This window comes from Rattus rattus, chromosome 2 (genome assembly GCF_011064425.1).
Source record: "Rattus rattus isolate New Zealand chromosome 2, Rrattus_CSIRO_v1, whole genome shotgun sequence".
NCBI lineage: Eukaryota > Metazoa > Chordata > Mammalia > Rodentia > Muridae > Rattus > Rattus rattus.
In genome coordinates, this window is record NC_046155.1 from 87,707,012 (window position 1) to 87,726,758 (window position 19,747).

Here is a 19,747-nt window from a genome sequence, read left to right on the forward strand (position 1 = left end):
GATAGATAATTAGAGAGATAATCAGATAGATAATCAGATAGATAGAGATAATCAGATAAATAGATAGATAATCAGATAGATAGATAGATAGATAGATAGATAGATAGATAGATAGATAGATAGATAGATAAAATGAAACATGCAGGTAAATGGATGGAAAAATCATCCTGAGTTACTTACTTCAGGTCCAGAAGACAAATATGGTATGTATCTGCCTGAGTGTGGATATAGCTGTATAGTCAATGATACCTAATCTATAATCCACAGAACCACAGAGGGTTGGTAAGAAAGTAGAGGGAACAGACAGATGTTGTTAGAAAAGGAAAATAGAATAGATAATTATGGATAGATGGGGTGGAATCGAATGGAAGGATCAAGTCAGGAGGTGGGAAGAGGGTTGTAGGAGGGAATATGGGGAGAGACAGCTAAAATGAAGGGGCATTTGAGGGGCATTGTGGAGATCTAATACTGTAGAAACTTCCTAAAATATATACATATATGAAGGCAATCTAAATGATTGCCAAATAATATGGGAGACAGAGGGCTAACTGGACATCTCTTGCCACCAAATGAAGCTTCCAGTATTGGGATTAGGCAACATCTAATTGAGTTGTTGGTCAAAGAAGCCCCACCAGAATATCCCCCAAACCACCTAGGCTGTTCCCAAGGGTATAGATTGTTCTCTACAAGTGGACATCAAGACCTTATTGTTGAAGACAATACCCACACAACTCATTGAACATGGAGATGTCAAGCTATTTGTGTGTGCCCAAATAGAGCCTTTACCCCTATGTTCTCATATATTTACAGGAAGGTACTCTGTATACTACAAAAAGAGAATCGAAAACACCAAGTGGGCCACAAACCCTTTATCAACAATAGTATCCTGCCTGCAAACATTCTAGTGCAGTAGTGGCATACAGCTTGTGGGAGTAACCAACCAATACCTGATTTGACTTAAGGTTCATTCCACAAGATGGAAACCATATCTGAAACTGCTTAAGTGACCAAGAACAAAGAACTGGCTAGTCCAACTGTAAAAGCAAATAATATTGGTCTAAAAAATGAGAAAAGAAAAGAAAAAATCTCCAAAACATAGTAATAAAATGACTCCTAATGATATTCTGCTATACTCATAGATCAGTGCCTTGCTCAGCCATCATCAGAGAAGCTTCCCCCCGCAGCAGATGGGAACCAATACAGAGACCCACAGCCAGACACGCAGAGAATGAGAGACCCTGGGAAACTCTCTGCCTTAAATGGATGCCTCCATCAAAGCCTTTCCATCAGAGCTCAGGGAACCCCACAGAAAAGATGAGACCCATGTGTAAACCAGAGAGGATGACGGAGGCCTTCTAAATCCATATGAGGAAAGCTTGTGTATAGGAACTCACAGAGAGTGAAGCAGCATCCACAGAGCCTGCACAGGGCTGCATCAGGTCCTCTGCATAGATAGTATGGTTTCCAGTTTAGTATTTTTATGGGATCCCTGAGTATACAAACAAGTGGGCATCTGATTTTTGTTCCTTTGCTTGGGCTCCTATTGGTTTGTCCTATCCAACTTCGATGTGACAGCTTTTGACTTACATTATATCTTATATTGTTTTATTGGAAAAAATGAATGAAGGAATGAATACCTAGTCACTAGGATAAAAGTTAACAATTGAATGATAGTTTATATCTGCTGGGAGAAGGAAAAACAGTTTTCTCCAGCGGAATGACACTGGATATATGAACCACTCCAAGGCAGACCTTATGTTCAGGAGTAGTTGACCAATGTGTAATGGATGCTACAGGTGTGTGTGTGTGTGTGTGTGTGTGTGTGTGTGTGTGTGTGTGTGTGTGTGTGTGTGTGTGTGAGGGTGTGTGTGTGTTTGTGTGTGTGTGTGTGTGTGGAGTGTGTGTGTGTGTGTGTGTGTGTGTGTGTGTGTGTGTGTGTGTGTGTGTGTGTGTGTGTGTGTGAGTGTGTGTGTGTGTGAGTGTGTGTGTGTGTGCGTGTGTGTGTGTGTGTGTGTGTGAGTGTGTGTGTGTGTGAGTGTGTGTGTGTGTGTGTGTGTGAGTGTGTGTGTGTGTGTGAGTGTGTGTGTGTGTGTGAGTGTGTGTGTGAGTGTGTGTGTGTGTGTGAGTGTGTGTGAGTGTGTGTGAGAGTGTGTGTGAGTGTGTGTGTGTGAGTGTGTTTGAGTGTGTGTGTGAGAGTGTGTGTGTGAGTGTGTGTGTGAGTGTGTGTATGTGTGAGTATGTGTGTGTGTATGTATGTACGCTTTTATTTTGTTACAGTTTGGTGGGCTTGTGGGGGACGATGTTTTGTTTTCTAGGTTTGGGTCTTTTTGTTGTTGTATGGGTTACTTTTTGTTTTGATGTGTCTGGGGGAGAGGATCTGGAAGGACTTAGGGAGAAAACGATAAAAATATATATAAATTTTATAATTGTTTTAAATAATAAAAATATAATAAAATTAAAAGATTAAATTGGTTATCTAAAAAAGATATGATTCTCTCTATTAACTAAAGGGCTGAATCTTCAAAACAGGTTTTCAGTATTTGAGGGACCTCAATGACTTTAACTTTTTAAAATGACTTTCAAATGACGTTATATGGAGTCCTCATCTAGTTAGAATATATAAAATATGTGGTCATTTATTCAGTTTGAGCTTGAAAAATGATTTGTAATATTTTCTTTACTAACTATACCTTCCCAAGCTTCCTGACTTCTCCGATTGAAGACCCCGGAGTCTCCCTAGAATGGTCATTTTAAAGTTCTATTTTATGAGTATTAATTTTAGACCAAGCCAAGTATGAGTTCTCTTAAATTTTTTAGCATGGGGTTGGATATATTTCTTTATTAATGGGAGTATGAAAATGTATTAGGAAAATAGAAAACCTACTGTGAACTTGCCTTACTTAACACAGTCATTAACAATAAATGAGTAGGGTGTACAGTTGGCTGGGGACCCAATTCAGAGAAACAGTCACCCTGCTTGGACTCTTGGTGTTGGGTTAAACCGATTGCAGAAACGAGACAGGATGTGAAAGTGCTTAGTGTGGGTAGTGATCCCATGGAGACGAGATCCTGCTATGACACTGGACAAGGGAAAAAACTGCCTGAGGCATGACAGCAATGTCCAGCCACAGGGCACAGCCACTGGAGCCTCCATCTTTTCTCTCCCTTCTCTGCCTTCTAATGCATATAAAAGACCAGGGCCTCAAGCTGAGGGCTTGATCTTGGGGAGTAAATAGATAGTGCTTGATGATGCTTAACCTCTTGTGGAATCCTGGCAGCATGGATCTTCCCAGTTTGCTGTAAGCCAGCCTGTGAAGACAATTAAAACAAAGGGACCTAGAACCTGGCCAGTGCCACAGAGCTGTCCTTAAGACTCCAGCCCCATCACAGTTTCCACAGGTAGTATGGCTTGACCCTAATAAGGAAGCTGCCAGCACAGACAGACACTGGGCTATTTTCAACTGTTTTGTTCTATGAGAGTAAAGACACAAGCCTTTATTACTTAGCATAATTTTATCCAGTTACAAGTGTCCATTAACCAACTCTTTGAAATACCAATCTACAAATTATCGAAAATCTTAAGCACGTTTATAACCCTACATGCAGCAATTTCACTTTTGAGTGATCGGTTTAATAATGACTTTAAAATGTAAGAAAGCATTTCTGCTTGCTATGTTTGAGTGTACCTCAGAATCAATGTGTCAAGTAAGAACCCATGGGATAGCATTAGATGGTAGGCCCTTTAGGAAACGAAGTTCCAGAAGTGAACCCCTGGTGGCTGAGACTAACAGGCCTAGACAACAGCTCTAAGGGGTGTTTATTGACCTCGTCTGACATTCCTCTCTGGAAGTGTCCATCCTCTCCAGAAGACATACCAGCAAGGCACCATCTTGGAAGCAGACCACAGACTTCAACAGACACTGAACCAACTGGCACCCAAATCTCATGTTTTCCAGCCTCCAAACATGGGAGAGCAAAGCCATGACTGTGTATAAATTACCTAGGCTGTGGTACAGCTGCACACTGCATCTCCACTGTTCAGTCAACAGCAGACATCATATACCATGGTGGTCCTATAAGATTACATCACCAAGTGATGTCACACGCGTCAAGTGCACCATGATGTCCACCCGATGATGAAGCTGCCAATTCAGGACACATGATGATATTTTGTTAAACCAGGGGGAATAGACTGAGACAGATCACATTTGCTTTTAGGGTTTATTCTAGGGAAAACAAGAACTAATCTTGAGCTGTGGTTCACTATGGGAATGTTTTGTGAACTATTCTGTACCCACAAAAAAACAATGTCTGTCCAGAATTCTGCTTCTTAACAGACAGAAGACTATGAGGAGTGGGGAGGGAAGAAAGGAGGAGTACGGGAAGGCGAATCCAGGCAAAGTTCCTGAGCTACACTCCAATGAAATGCCTTTGTGAACCCATCACTGTGTCCAATGAATAAACGCCACTAAAAAAATTTAAAGAGGCTGGGATGGAGCTCAGTTGGCAGAATGCCTGCCTGGCATCATTGTTTGCATTAGCAAGGAATGTAAAAACCAAAGCAAACAAGAAGCCTACATGACCGTTAACAGTAGTATCCATAAAATGACGGGTTTAAATTTCATAAATGTTCATATGGTTTTATAATGTGCATTATAATGTTTTTTTTATTTATTGTTTTAAGCTAGACTAACGGAGAGGGAAGCAGCCCGAGATGTGGGCTTCTGGGCATGACACGGCTGAGGCACTCTTGAACTCATCACAGCTATGGTGACCTATGTAAGCTCTGTCTCGTCAACATTCTGTCATGGAAGGAAGAGTTCGCAGGGCCCTCACCTCTCCCTGAAGAGGTATAAAACTGAATGGTTGGTAGGTGGGAGAAATAGTTTTTATTGGTGGTATAGCTACTGGTAAGGTGTCCACACTCCTGCACATAAGCCCTCCCTCAACTTCCCACAAGCAGCCCCAAGGAAACTTCCCAGGTAACTAAAAACAAAGAAAAAAAGAGACACAGATGTAGAAGCTAGGAGTAGGGGATTTAGCTCAGTAGCTGAATGCTAATTAGAAGCTAGCTGGGAGGAAGAAGAGGGTCAGGGAGACTGGGAGGAAAAAATGAAAGGGAAAGGGGTAAATGTAATCAAAATGCATTATGTAGATGTATAAAGTGTCATATTGAAATCCATTACTATATTAATAATGTATACTAATATATACTAACATAACATTATATATAATGTATACTAATAAAACATTAATATAAGCAGGCTACTACTTTTAAAACCTTTTTAAAGACCAAAGTCTTTAAAGAAGAAGGTCAGGGTCTCTCTATATGTTGTGTTCCTCAGGTCATGACTAGCACACGGTGAATGTTCCTCCATGTGCTAACAAAGACACAGCCTGAAGGAGATGTAACTGCCACCCAGATTCCACACGAAATGGTACCCCACTGCTATAGTCTCTGAGCAGTGCTAGATAATTTCACCAATTGAGCGGATTGACATCTAAGACCCAAGATGCCACAGTCCTAGACTCTCGGATGTCACTGAACGTCAGGCACATTGATGAGGTAATTACCCCTCCTTCGTGCCTGTGTGGATCATGGAAGGCTCATTTTAACTTACGGCATAGTCCAGTGGAGTCTTTGTCTCTCCCTGCTCTGTGCAACCCTCCTTCTGGTTCTCAATCATGGCTTCCCACACTTCCACCAGCTCACTTCCTACTAATGGGCCGCACAGTCTCCAGTCCCTGGTTGAGTCTGTGTTTGTTTGGAAGGTCAGGAGCCAGGATCTAGAAGTCACTGACAGACAGAGTAAGTTGGGGGAACTTGAGCAGGGAGAGGCACATAGGATTGTGCCCCCCACCCAGACCGTCTCCCTAGCATGGAATTCTATTTGATTATTACCCAGAAGCTTCAAAAGAAACAGCTCTGCTGGGTACAGCAACACACGCCCTCAATCCCAGTACTAGGGAGGCTGGGACAGGAGGGAGGAGTTTGACCTGGCTTTCTACGAAGTCCCAGGTCAGTCAGGGCTCCATAACAAGACCCAGTATCAAAACAAGAACAGACGAAAACAAGAAGAACTAGTTATGTTACTGTTCTTGATTTTCTATTTTCTCCGGAACACACAGCAACTAGACCCAAGTTTTGTCTTTCTACAAAACACTCAAGAGAAGAAATGTCCTTCCATCATGGGAATCCCAGTTATATGAGCTTGGACAGGTAAATGTCCTCTCTGAATCTATTCTACCACAACACCTTTCTCATGGATTTGCTTGTGAAAATTAGGGTTAAAGTAGACAGGGAATATAGCATTTAGTAGAAGTAGGTGTGCGGTAAATGCTGCCATGATTAAAATGGTCTGGAAATGAGCATGTTAGAACCCTACCGAATAATCTTCTAGGCATAAATAGAGTCTGAGCCCACAAAAGGGCACCACTTTAAAAGTTGTTGGCATGCCTAGGCACTTTTTGAGCTATCTCTTGCCCTCTGTGTTTCCTGAGATGGAGCGCTGGTGCAATGTTGGAGAAGGCTGTCTAGGGCTGGGGATGCCCCTCTGTGGTGAAGCATTCATTGGCTTAGCATGCCTACAAGCCATAGCTTGTGTAAGTTACACAGTCCTTGGGATTCTCCAGCTGAGTGAACTGGGTACCTAAAAGGAAATGTGTTTCCGAGTAGCACTGTGGTCTGAGCAGACTGGCACATGAGCTGAATCCGACTGACACTGGGAGACCCAGCCAATAACCAAGCAACAAGTTAATGGAACTTCTGGCAAGAGCTGTTGCAAATCCATCAGTGAGTGAGAGAATTTGAGGGAACAATTGTCAAAAAGTCCCTCCCCCCCAAAGGAGCCAAATTAGATTAATTTGCCTTCTCACTCAGAGTGTGGCTCTGAAATGACTAATTATTACTCCGTTAGTCATAGTCAGGGTTTGTGTTCCCAAAGCCAGAGCAGGATAGAACTTGGCCCAGTGGAAGCAGCGCAGTGACTCACGGAATTGAGTGTTGGAGGAACATGGCATTCAGAGAAGTGGGTCTCAGTGAGAACAGATCTCTTCCCTAGAGGATAACTGACCGTAACTGGGAACATTGAGACTGGCACAGCTACTGAAGTGTGGGTATTACTTAAAGCCAGGGATACTGCTGCATATTCTGCTGTGCACAGCCCAGCCACCGCCCACAAAATCATGTGACTTCACACGTCTACAGTACCAGTTTTAAATCACTGAGATCCATCAGGAAGGAGAAGGGAGAGGCACATTAGAGCACAGGAGGAGGGATTAAAAATAGGCAAAACCTGTGAGACCTTATTGGAGAGTGAGTAAGAACACAGGGTGTGGTCAGTTCTCTGTGACTCTGAGAAGATATGTCAGTAGACAAGGATGTGTCCACCAACAAGGGGTGGGGAGTGTCCCTGAAGATCCACCTGGGGAGAATAATGGGGCTATATTCATTCATTTTTTTTACTATTATGTCAAAATACCAAAAAAAAAAAAAAAAAAAAAAAAAGCCAGTTGCCTCACAGGTCAAGGGTGCGTGCTGGGCCACCATCATGACTTTATGATGCCATCAACAATGGCAGCAGAAACTTTGAAGTAGCTGGTCCCATTGCATCCATAGTCAGGCCAGAGCCAAGAGAGGAGATGGATCAGCCTGTGCACTGGGCTGCCCACACTTAGGGCCGGTCTTCCTACTTCTGTTAACCCAGTCTAGAAATTCCCTCATAAACATGTCTAGAGCTTTCTCTCCTAGGTGATTCTAGAACCTGTTAAATTTACAGTCAATATCTAGGCTGATGGGAATGGAAGAGTAGACCGATAATGAAGAAACGGGGAACCATGTGTAGCCAGGCACATATCTGGAAAATGCAGTTTTGAGAGAGTCAGTGAGCAGAGAGACTGGGTCCTAGGACTTCTCTCAAATGATAAGTATATTAAATGCACACTTTTTTGTCATTATGGACCTCTGAGTATCTTTCTAAATAGTGCCCCACTTCTCTTTCGCCTTGGCTGTATTTGCGGGATGTATTAATCTGTTCTTCTCTGCTATAAGAAAATATCTGTGTATGGTTACTACATAAAGAAAGCGATTTGCTTATCTCATGGTCTAGAAGGCTGAGGATGTACCTTTCAGTTTCTATTTGAGCAAGTAAGGATCCCCTGGTCTGCATTACAACATGGAAAAACAGAAGATCTAGCCAAGCACACCAGGGGCCAAGTACAAAGGATAGCCTCACTTACATTATCTTGTTCTTATGAAAGTTAACTCACTGAACAAAGTCAGCATTAATTATGTGGACTAGGCTCTATCTTGTAAAGGTTCTATAACCTCAACACTACCGCAGTGGGATCAGGTGTGTAGCACATAACTTCTGAGAAACAAATCGTACCCAAGCTGACTCTTTGCAGAGCACACACCTGCTTACTCAGCTTCTAAACCTGGTTCTTGAGATCTGATGGGACAGTCTAAGGGAGACCCCCAGAGTATGTATGTGCTTTCTGAAATGGGTCTTTTTGTCAGGGGATCCTTTCAGGATGTCCATCTCCTGAAGACCACACCCCCTCTCCCTGTGCTCTTGTTCCCAGCCCATTTCCTCTGTCCTTGGCCCTGTCCCTGCCCCTGTGCAGAGCAGCCGGCTATCCCCTCCTTAAAAATCATTTGTCAAACAAGTTTCATGTCAGGAACGAACCAACCCAGTGATGGTTTGTGTAATTTAAGTGCAGCCTGAGAGCTACCTCAACCAGAGACTCATGGGATAGCTATAAAGATGCAGAGTCCTCAGCCCTCACTCCTATCCCAGTGGGTGGTCAGAATCAAATCGTCTGAGTTGGAACCCAGAGAAGAACACACAGGAGGTTCTGGTGCCTAGTATAATGTGAAAATCATGGCTGCTCATTACGTAAACTTACTAACCCTGGCAGGGCAGCATTACTATAAAACTGGGAGTCATGTATGGCGCACCCACTGAACTCTTCCCACCCTACTTTCTCCTCTTCCTCCTCCTCTTCCTTCTCCTCCTCCTCCTCCTCCTCCTCCTCCTCTTCCTCAAATCATCAGGTATTTTGACCAATTTTCTTTGCTTTGGGCACATTTCAAGAAAGAAGACAAGAATCAAAAATGACGACAACAAAAAATTCTCGTGGCCATAAAAGTCATATACTACCAAACAACTTTATCATGGACTTGAACATGATTTCCAGACTTTAGAAACAGATGTGGGAAAATGCTGTTTCCCATGCCGGAGAGTATGAGGCCAGCTTGTGCCAGCAAACGTGTGGGCAGGGCCAGACATTCCGGCAGCAGTCATCCATCAATTTGGAAAGCCCTTATCAACTGGCCAGCATGTCAGACCTTGATGAGAGCATGGGAACAGAGAGGTGGTCATGGCCCAGCTCTGCCTCTATCCTGAGCCTTGCCAGTTACTGGAGAGTTAATACATCAGGACAAGACAGTGTTCAGAGAATTAGAGCAGAGAACCATACTGAGCCCCTGAGAGCCCAGATATGGGGCAGAAACAGAGACCCTCAGTGGAATCAAAGGAGACATGGATGGCAGCAAAGATCCAACTTTGAAGGCAGATATATAAGATCATAAACCCAGTGTGGTCCTTGGAACAACCCAGCAAGGACTCTGGGAGCTGGGCAGTTTCTCTCTGCCCATCTTCCTCTCCCACATTAGAACAGAGATAGGAAAATGACACAGACCTGGAGCAGTTGAATTTTTGCTCACTGCCTTGTCCAGTTCTATGCCTAGATCAGACTTCTAATTCTAGTTGGCTTCTTGCTGTGTGTGGTAGTTTGAATGAGAATGGTCTCCATAGGCTTGTATATTGCATGCTTAGTTCCCCCAGTTGGTGGAACTATTTGGGAGGGATTAGGAGGTGTGGCCTTGTTGAAGGAGTTTTGTCACTGGGAGTGGGCTTTGAGATTTCAAAAGCCCACCCCGTTCTCAGTTAACACTCTCTCTCTCTCTCTCTCTCTCTCTCTCTCTCTCTCTCCCTCTCCCCCCTCCCTCCCCTCTCCCCCTCCCCTCTCCCTCTCCCTCTTCCTCTTCTCTCTCGTTGTTGACTCAACATCTAAGATCTCAGCTCCTGCTCCAGTGCCCCGCCAAGCCTGCCTGTCTGCTGCCTTGCTGCTTACCATGATGTTCCTAGACTCACCCTCTAAGACTGTGAGTCCCCAATAAACTCTTCTATAAGTTGTCCTGGTTTTGCTATCTTAACACAGCAATAAAAAGGTGATCAAGACTGTGTTAAACACCACAACCAGAAGCAGCTTAGGAAGAAAGGGTTTTTGTGGTTTATAGCTTACATCTGTCTCAAGGGAAATCAGGGCAGGAATCTGTAGGCAGGAACTGAAACAGAGGCCATGGAGGCGTGCTGCTTACTGGCTTGCTTTCCAGGCTCACTGTCAGCCACCGTTCTTATACAACCTGGGACCACCTTCCCAGGGGTGACACTGCCCACAGTGGGCTAGGTACCCCCACATCAATTTTTAAACAAGAAAATGTCCGAGAGACTTGCCTACAGGCCAATCTGATAGAGGCATTTTCTTAATGGAGGTTTTCTTTCTTCAGATGACCCTAGCTTGTCTCAAATTGACGAAAAACTGAATGTAGCACAGAATGCCTACCTCATGAGAAGATATCTGAGAGACGATTAATTTGTGTTTTGTGGCAAACATTTGCTGAGCTCTAATGGTGTGTAAGACGCATTATTCTGGAGGAAACCAATAGCTCCTGTTCTCATGGAACTTCCAACAGAGAGGGACGGAATTAAAATACTGTAGCATTTTAATACCCAGTGTGGGTATGCAAACTTTTGTCACATCATAATCTGATCCCCACTTCCAGTGACACAGCTCTGAAGCAGTGGCTGAGCCAGATGTGGTGCACATCTGTAATCTCAGCACTCTGAGAGTGTCTCCTGTGACAGTTGGTTCTGCATCACAACTCAACGGAAGTGCTTTCTACCATTAGAGTTCCCAAAGGGAAGGGTGGGCCTAGCAATGTTACCAGTCCCTGATCATGAGTTTTCGTTGTTGTGTGGTTGCTTTTTTTGTTTTTTTCTAAACAAAAACCTTTACTGTGACCTGTCAGAAATATCTAGGGAAGCATTAAACTGTGAGAGGTCTTCAGACAGAGGGAGGAAGGTCTTCACATGTGTTCTTCTATTGCTCCTCTTGTCCAGTCACAAAACTTGTCCACCTTAAAAGACAGCCCAAAAGTTATCATCTTCCTATAATTTTTCTGTCCTTCAACTTTCTATAAATGACTATTTTCCTTTTGAAGATGCATTTTATTTTTCAGTACACGTATGAACCTGTGTGTGTGAGGTGGGGCTGAGCGTGGGTGTGTACTCATATTGAGTGGGTGCCCTCAGAGGACAGAAGAGAGCATCAGATGACTGGGAGCTGGAGTGACAAGTTGTGAACCTCATGCCATGGGTTCTGGGAGACAAATTCAAATCCTCTGCAAGAGCAAAAATATTCCTAATCAATTCTTCATATTATAAATCTGTTTAAAAAAGCCATGGCAGGGGAGGTTATAAATCCTAGAAAAAGGTTAAAATCGTTGGTTAGGTAAAGTGACATAAAATCAAGCATTTATGACAATACCCAGAGGCAAATGTTACTCAGAGCCTTAGTGATGCCTCTTCCCAGTAGACAGCAATGAATGCAGAGACCCTCATGTCTGCTCAGGGTGCCGAGGATAAGGGATGCTTGTGTGCTCAGTCCTTGGCATGGTCAGCCTCAAACGGGATGTTTATATCATTCCCCTAAGGCTCAGGGAACACTGCACAAAAATGGGCCCCAAGATAGAATAGAGGAGAGAGGCAGGGGCCTAGCCTACTCTGGGTAATGGCTTGCTATTGACAGATTCAGGGAGAAGGAAAACACTGTATTCAGTTGTGGACTCTGTGGTGATCCCACTGAGCTTTAAAGAATAATCTTAAACTAATGGTTATACACATTTCTCTGGTTGAGCTAAATGGGTAGTGTATACACACACATGCACAGACACGGACACAGACACACACACATACATGCAAAGAAACACACACACACACATTATGGATCTTGGAAAGAGAATGGAAGGCATCAAGTGGCAATGATAGTGATAGGAGGAAAAGCAGAGCGTGCGGAGTGGGGAATAGTCATGCACGTGCACGTGTGCGTGCATGCGTGCATCTCCCTGTGTTTAATTAGGGTTGCTTGTGTGCATGGGTGGGAGGTCATTTGCTGGAGCATGGTCAGCTAACCAGGGACCATACCACCTCTCTCCCTCTCCTGTAGCCATGAACTATCAATGGCTCCTTGGAGAGGAACAGGACCTCCTAACCTCCTCCCCATCCATGATTGACAAGCCCAACCTCAATCAGGTCTTATTCTAGTAGCATCAGTCACTGTGAGTTCACAGGGCAGCAGCCCAGTCTGGACCAGGAGACAACATCTTATATTACCCTTCTCTCCAGGCTTGAATAATGCAGTAAGAAGAAAACTTAAAAATACAAGGACAATTCCTGAGAATAAGTGTGCAATACTATTTCAGCTTTAGACACATATGTCAAAACTTCTTTTGGGGTTCTAAACTGGCTCAGAGCCCATTAGTTGTTAATAAACTTTTATTGTTGGTGATGAGGTCATGGAAAAGTTTTAAGAATAAGAAGAGTTAGAGTCTTGTGTGTAGGAATTGGGGCTCATCTGAGGAGAACGTTGCTGAGGCCATGGCTGTTTGACTAGCTGACACTCACGTCCTGAGTCAAGCGCAAAGATTACCATCTTGAACTTCAATGCAAACAGTGTGCTTAAAAATCTGTCAATAAACATGTGAGTGTCCAAGCCTGTGCTGGGCAGATTTGCTGAGGGTGGAGAACACAGCAACAGAGGAGATAAATAAAACCCCATCTCGTGGGAGGCATGGTGGAAGGGACAGACAGTGCACATATCTGCAAGAGAAACAGACAGGGGGTCTGTCGTTGCTAATAGACACAAAGAGTAGGTGCAGAAGGAAAACAAGAATCCAGCTCAAGGTCAAGGTGGCGGGCCAGTGTAGCTTTAAATAGGGGGATCAGGACCCAGCTCCTCTGGAAAAGGGCATCTGGGGCTGAGACCTGCTAGAAGCAAGAGAGTGAGCTGGACTATGTTCCGGGCCTGGGACCAGGGAGCAGTTTGTTTTTAGTGAGCTGAATTGTGAAGACTGGCGAGTTACTTTTGTACAGACAGTACGGTCTCTGAACTCCCTGTCACTTGCAATTAACCGTGAGTACACCCAGCTAGCTCATAAAAAGATCCAGTGTCTCTCCCGCTCTGGCAGCTAGACACCCTCATGTGCCAATGCCGCCACCCTGGAACCCACTGTTGGAGCAGAGGAGGGACCCCACCCCTTCTCAGGGACATCTGCAGGAGCCAGCAGAGCAGTAACCCTTACTGTCCCCCTTCTTCCCCACTAAGCAGCTCCATTGCTCTCATTGCTTTTAGGCATGGTGGGTGAGTCTGTGTTTTCCACTAAGTCCTGGGACATTGAAAAGCATGACAAGCCATCTGAGCCCCTTTAGAGTCAGGAAGATGTGGTCAGTGAGATGTCTCAGCAGGTAATAATGGTGACAAGCCTGATGACCTTTTCTTTTCTTTTAATAATTTTATTTTTCTTGGATATTTTATGTATTTACACCTCAAATAAAATACATTTCCCTCTCCTCTCCTATACCCTCCTCCCCGCTGCTTCTATGAGGATGCTTCCATTCCCACCCACCTACTCCAACCTCAACGCCCTGGTATTCCCCTATATTGGGAAACAAACCTTCACCAAGGGCTTTTTCTCCCTTTGATGCCAGACAATGCCATCCTCTGCTACATATGTGGCTGGAGACATGGGTCCCTCCATGTGTACTCATTGGTTGGTGTTTTAGTCCCTGGGGCCTCTGGTGGGGTTCGGTTGGATGATATTGTTGTTCTTCCTATGGGGTTGCAAACCCCTTCTGCTCCTTCAGTCTTTTCTCTAACTCCTCCATAGGGGTCCCCTTGTTCAGTCCAATGGTTAGCTGCAACCATCCTCATCTGTGTCGGTAAGGCTCTGGCAGAGCCTTTCAGGAGACACCCATATCTGGCTCCTGTCAGCAAGCCCTTCTTTTCGTCAGCGATAGTGACTGGGTCTGGTGGCTGCATATGGGGTGGATCCCCCTGATGACCTTTTCAATACCCAGCCCAATTGTGAAGGAGAGAACGAACTCCTGCCAGCTGTCCTCTGAGGTCCACATGTGTGTATCTGTGTGTATACTTGACCCCATCCCTCTCCCACATATAAGTAAAATATTTTTTAAAACATTTAAGAGAACTAAGTGTGTGGTCTTTATCTAGATTTATACAAACGTCTAACAAATTTACTGTTTTTTATGTGTCTGAGTGTTTGTCTGCATGTATGTATGTGTGCCACATATGTACCTGTGCCCACAGAGTGCTTGGGATGCCCTGGGACTAGAGTTAGAGATGGGTGTGAGTAGTGAGCTGCCGTGTGGGTGCTGTGAACAACCTCGGTCCTCTGCAAGTGGGTCAAGTGCTCTTAAGTGCTGAGCCATCTCTCCAGCCTCAGTTTACCCACATTTTGCTGCAATTAAGTACTCAGAGTTTTCAGGGAGGGAAGGTGTTAGATGAAAATGTGTATTTAGCTGCTTTTAAAATGCCATTTTCAAAAATGGCAGCAGTGTTTATTGTTTGTGTTCTAGTGGGTGACTTGATTATCTGTTCCACCTGTCAGCTGCAGAGGCTGACTCAACCGGACGATGGCAAGGAGGGAACAGCAAACGTCACCGGGTCAGGACAACCTCAATTCGTCTTACCGCTGTCCCCAGCAGTCAATACATGGCCCAGGGAGCATCCCATAAGTGATACCAAATGAATGAATGAATGAATGAATGAATGAATGAATGAATGAATGAATGAACGAACTAATGAAGAATAGAGTCAATGAAAGATGACACCTTTCAAATGTGTCAATGCTATAGTAGAAAAGTGAACAAGAGGTACAAAGGGGATCTGGTCTATGATCCCCCTAACCTCAGAAACCAGGACAACCAAGTGGAGTGTGCATTTGAATGGTCCACAGGTAAGGCAAGAGTAGAGACATTCACTATGAGAAAAAAAAATACTAGTCCAGCATGTGGAGCTTTGAGGTGTGGCTTGCTTTGACTTAATTCCATGAAGGTTCAGTTTTATCTTGTGAGGAATGGTAATACCAACCCCGACTTCAGAAAGGTGTCACAAGAATTAAGTAGAATTAAGGCAATATCAGGCACCTTGCACACACTCTGCTGCCATCAAAAACAAAAACAAACAACAACAAGAAGAAAATCTCACACAGAGTGGGACCTCCTTTTTGCCCTGAACAGGGCTACACCAATTGCACCCTATGGTTATAACCAAGAACATGGCTATTAACCAGGAGCCTAGGTTAGATGGAATCTCAGCTTTCTCACAGAGCTGGGTGGCTTTAGGGAAGTTGCTGACTTTCTCTGAGCCCCCAGATGCCTGTGCTGTGTAAAGAGAGCAACAGTGCTTAGCTTGTCATGCTGCTCTAAGGATCACTTCAATCACTGAATGGAAACCTAAAGGTACCCGACTCCAAGGCACTAAGCCTGCTCGCTGTTCCTGTCATCGTGGGTGCTTTCACATCCTCATGCACCCTGCTCCCGAGGGCTGGAGCTGAGAACATAGATAGCAAGCGACCCTGCTCTGAGTGATGGAAAAGTCATGGGTTCCTCAATGTCTCAGAACACCAAAGTTCTCAATCCAGGGACCTCAGGTTCGCCAGCTTGTTAAAATACAGGGGTGGGCCCTGCTCTAAGTTCAGACTGATCCAGCCTCAGTGAGCTGAGACTGCATTTATAAGTTCCATGTGCGGCTGGTGCTGCTAGTGATCCCACCATGGCTAGGTTACAAGAAAGGACGTCAGGAGCTCTGAGAGAAGAATAAGAAATAATCAGGAAAATATTGGAAGCTCCGAGGTCACAAGCTAAGGTAGGACACGCTAAGATGGGAGGTAGGACACGCTAAGATGGGAGGTAGGACATGCTAAGATGGGAGGTAGGACATGCTAAGATGGGAGGTAGGACATGCTAAGATGGGAGGTAGGACATGCTAAGATGGGAGGGAGGACACGCTAAGATGGGAGGTAGGACATGCTAAGATGGGAGGGAGGACATGCTAAGATGGGAGGTAGGACATGCTAAGATGGGAGGTAGGACATGCTAAGATGGGAGGTAGGACACGCTAAGATGGGAAGTAGGACATGCTAAGATGGGAAGTAGGACATGCTAAGATGGGAGGAAGCACTCAGCACAGAGCTCAGCAGGGGGCAGGCACTCTGCAAACATGAGCCATCGGTGTTGTTACTATCAGGCCACTCTTTTATGTCTTCCCCGAGTTCTTTCCCTAGAAAGGTCATCTAAATGGGCAGAGACTAGAAGCCTAGAAAAGAAAGTTTTACCTGAGCATGACGGTGACCACTGTAACTCCAACACTCAGAGGGCTGAAGCAGAGACTTTGATGCCAGCCTGGGCTACATAGAGGGTACTGGGGCTGCCAGGACTAAAGAGAAAGACCATGTCCCCCAAACATTCCCTCCAAAAAGAAACAACAGAAAAAAGGACACAGAAAGATGGATCACAGGGTAAGGACACTTGCAACCTAGCCTGAAGCCTTGTCAATTCCCAGAACCCACATGGCGGACATGAGAACCAGCTTCTCCTGAGAGCTGCCCTTGGACCACCACATGCATGCCACGGCACACACATGTGTGCATGCACACACAAATGAATAGTTTTAAAACTAAAACATTTTAAGTCACAAGATTCAACCTTTAATTACAAACCATCCCCAAGTGATTAAAAGACCCTGATGGACAAAGTATTTGGGGCAGGGTCTTCTGAGGAGCTCACACATTACACCAGAGTTCCCAGCAGCTGGTTCTAAGGGCAAGCATTTTCCTGGTTTTTCATTTTCTCTTCTGAGTTTGCACATTCCAGATAAAAAATGAATTCTACAGCAGTGAGAAGTGGCTACCAGAGATGGTCAGGGTAGGTTTGGCTGGACCTCTGCCTCAGATCAGCCCAGCCCTCTGGGATGTGTTCTGACATCTTGCTAGAGAAGGGTCGATGTTCCTGCCATTTCCTTTGGAAGAATATTCCACAGTGAACTATGACTTATTGTCAAGGCCTTGCCTTTGAGCTTCCCTTTCTTCTCCTGACCCACTTTTGTACTGCTGTGGCCTTTTGCACAGTCACGCACAGCCCCACCCCCAATCCCTTATGGAGCTGCTCTTCCAGGGCTGACATTCAGAGACCACCACCTCCTAAATTGTCTGCTCGCTTAGCCAAGCCAAGCATGCATAGTTCTTTTTATCTCTCTCCATAAGTCAGCCTCCACATCCCCTTAACATCCTTCTCCCGATCTTTGAACTCCTTCCCTCCAGCTTGACTGCCCCGAGCTCTTGTTCCAGTCAACCACAAGATGCCTAGTGCAGGGGAAACAGCCAGCCTGAGCCAGTTCCCGAGCACTCTCTCCACGTTGCATTGCCTGATGCCAAGGGTACAGAGCCCAGAGCCCAGCTGTGGGATCTGCAAGAGAGAAACAGACCCTGCCAGGTGACCAAGCCTGCTCAGGCAGGCTGGCAGCCTTTGCCACCAACTGTGGGGTCCTTCTAGTGGAGCTGGCCCACTTGGATTTCATCAAGGAAGCACACGAAAAGCCACACGAGATGCTTAACCTCTCCTTTTACGTAGACTCCTCATTTGGCCCCTGACTGCCGGGCTGTGGCAGCGAGCGGACGTCTTACCTGGAAGGTGCCCGCGTGGTCTTCTTCCTTATCGCCTTCGCGGTTCTCTTTGAGAGCAATTAACGTGAAGCCTCTGAAGTAGGAGGGAGGGGCAGCCGAGAGTGTCACTGCGAGAGACAAGAAAGCCACCGTCAACACAGCAATCGATTGCGTTCCCTTTGACATGTAGGACCAGACCTGAGAGCTCTGTCAACGTTCCATCCCCGTGGAGGACAGGGCAGAGGATGATGGGTAAAGGCTCATCTGCTCCCTCTTCCATTTTCAGAGTCTGCTAAATGCCAGATCCGAAATCTGACTCAAAATTCTTTTTATCTTTATTTCTTTACTTATTTATCTATTTATTTCTTTTTGAGGCAGAGCCTTGTTGTACAGTTGGGGCTGGTCTCGAATTCACAACCTTCATACCAGGACTTCCCATGCCTCCTGAAGTCTCCCTTTACCAGTCAGACAGAGGAAAGGGGAGCTGTCTCAATCATCTCAATTTGATAATGAGAGCCCTGGTCAGAAACTCCCATCTTGACAATAAGCTCACCCTGCTATACTTCTATTAGGGTGAGCCAAGAGGAATCTGGGCTCCTTTAAGATGTCTAGGGCGACACATATTGTTCTCTGTTCTCCAAATGGCTTCTCGTTATCTTCTGAAAACTCACTCCCAGTCCCCTGGTGCTTGCTCAAGTTCTGCTGACCCATTGATTTCAAGTCCTTAAGTCCTTCACCATAAAGACCTGAACCCTCTTAAGATAAAAAATGCTAATCACCAGATGAGGATGCTGCCACTGTGTATCTGGCTGAAACAGGTCCTCACAGACCTCAGGCATTAGGCCTCCGCTATGCTGCCTTCCTTCCTAAAGTCCTGACCCTAATAAAATTGATGAGACCAACAAGGGTAGAGTCCAGAGAAGGATCCAGAAGACCACTTCCTTCCCTGGTCCTGGAACCGTTGTCCCTAAGGTTTGCACCGCCAGAACCACATACACCAAATATATGCCAAATGCAGCTCCCAGCAAACATGACACAGCAGATGCTGTGAGTGTAACTATAGCAACTCCTGGCTAGGGAGGAAAACTGAGGGTGAACTTTTCTGGCATCTCCCACAGGTCTAAAACCCTTAAAGAGTGAGGTAACCTTGGCTAAGGTAGTGGCTCTCCAATAAAGGTGGTGACACCCTGGATTGTATAAGAAGAGACACTGGAACTCTTAAAAAGGAAGACAAAAATTAAAATACAAAATACAAATAAGAGATGAAAATTACTTTCTGTATTACTTTCGGTTTGTTTCTGTGACTCATACCCGACCAAAAGCAACTTAGAGAGGAAAGGTTTATTTGATTGACACTCCCACTCCATCATGAGGTAACTCAAGGCAGGAACCAGAAGGCAGACCTGCTTGCTATTACAAACAGAATCACCTCTGACCAGGGACCTCACTTATGACCAAGAAAATACAACAGGAGCCATAAAGGACTGCTGCTTGCTGGCTGACTCCCAGACTCATGCTCAGTTAACTTTCTTATACGGTCCTGGACATCTGCCTAGGGATGGTGCTACCCACAGTGGGCTGGAACTTCCTGATTCAATTATTAAGACAACCCCACCACCAGACATTGCTACAGACCGATTTGATCTAAGCAATTCCTCAGTGAAGCCTGTAGTCTCACATGACTAGGCTTAGTTAACAATTAAAGCTAACTAGGGCACATGCTTCAGGAAACATTTCATTGCCAACGATAAAGAGACTAGTAAATGAAAACATACATTTGAATGTGTATGCCATATATATTCACATATACATATATGGAGAGAATAGGACCCAAAAAGTTAAAAATGCATAAATAAATAGAAGTTTTATGTACTTAATACAGACTCTAAACTCACTGACTCCTGGCTTTGTATGAAGATGACCTGGTTCAACCCCTTCCAT

At 44.9% G+C, this 19,747-nt stretch overlaps 1 protein-coding gene across 1 annotated transcript in view; it reads right to left on the minus strand.

The window, feature by feature from the left end:
* The window catches only part of Spon1 (spondin 1), a 275,300-nt gene that overhangs the window by 235,548 nt on the left and 20,005 nt on the right, over window positions 1-19,747 (minus strand). The window contains exon 2 of the mRNA XM_032892851.1: window positions 17,828-17,934. Coding sequence (XP_032748742.1) covers window positions 17,828-17,934 — 107 coding nt within the window. The remainder of the gene's footprint in view (window positions 1-17,827; window positions 17,935-19,747) is intronic.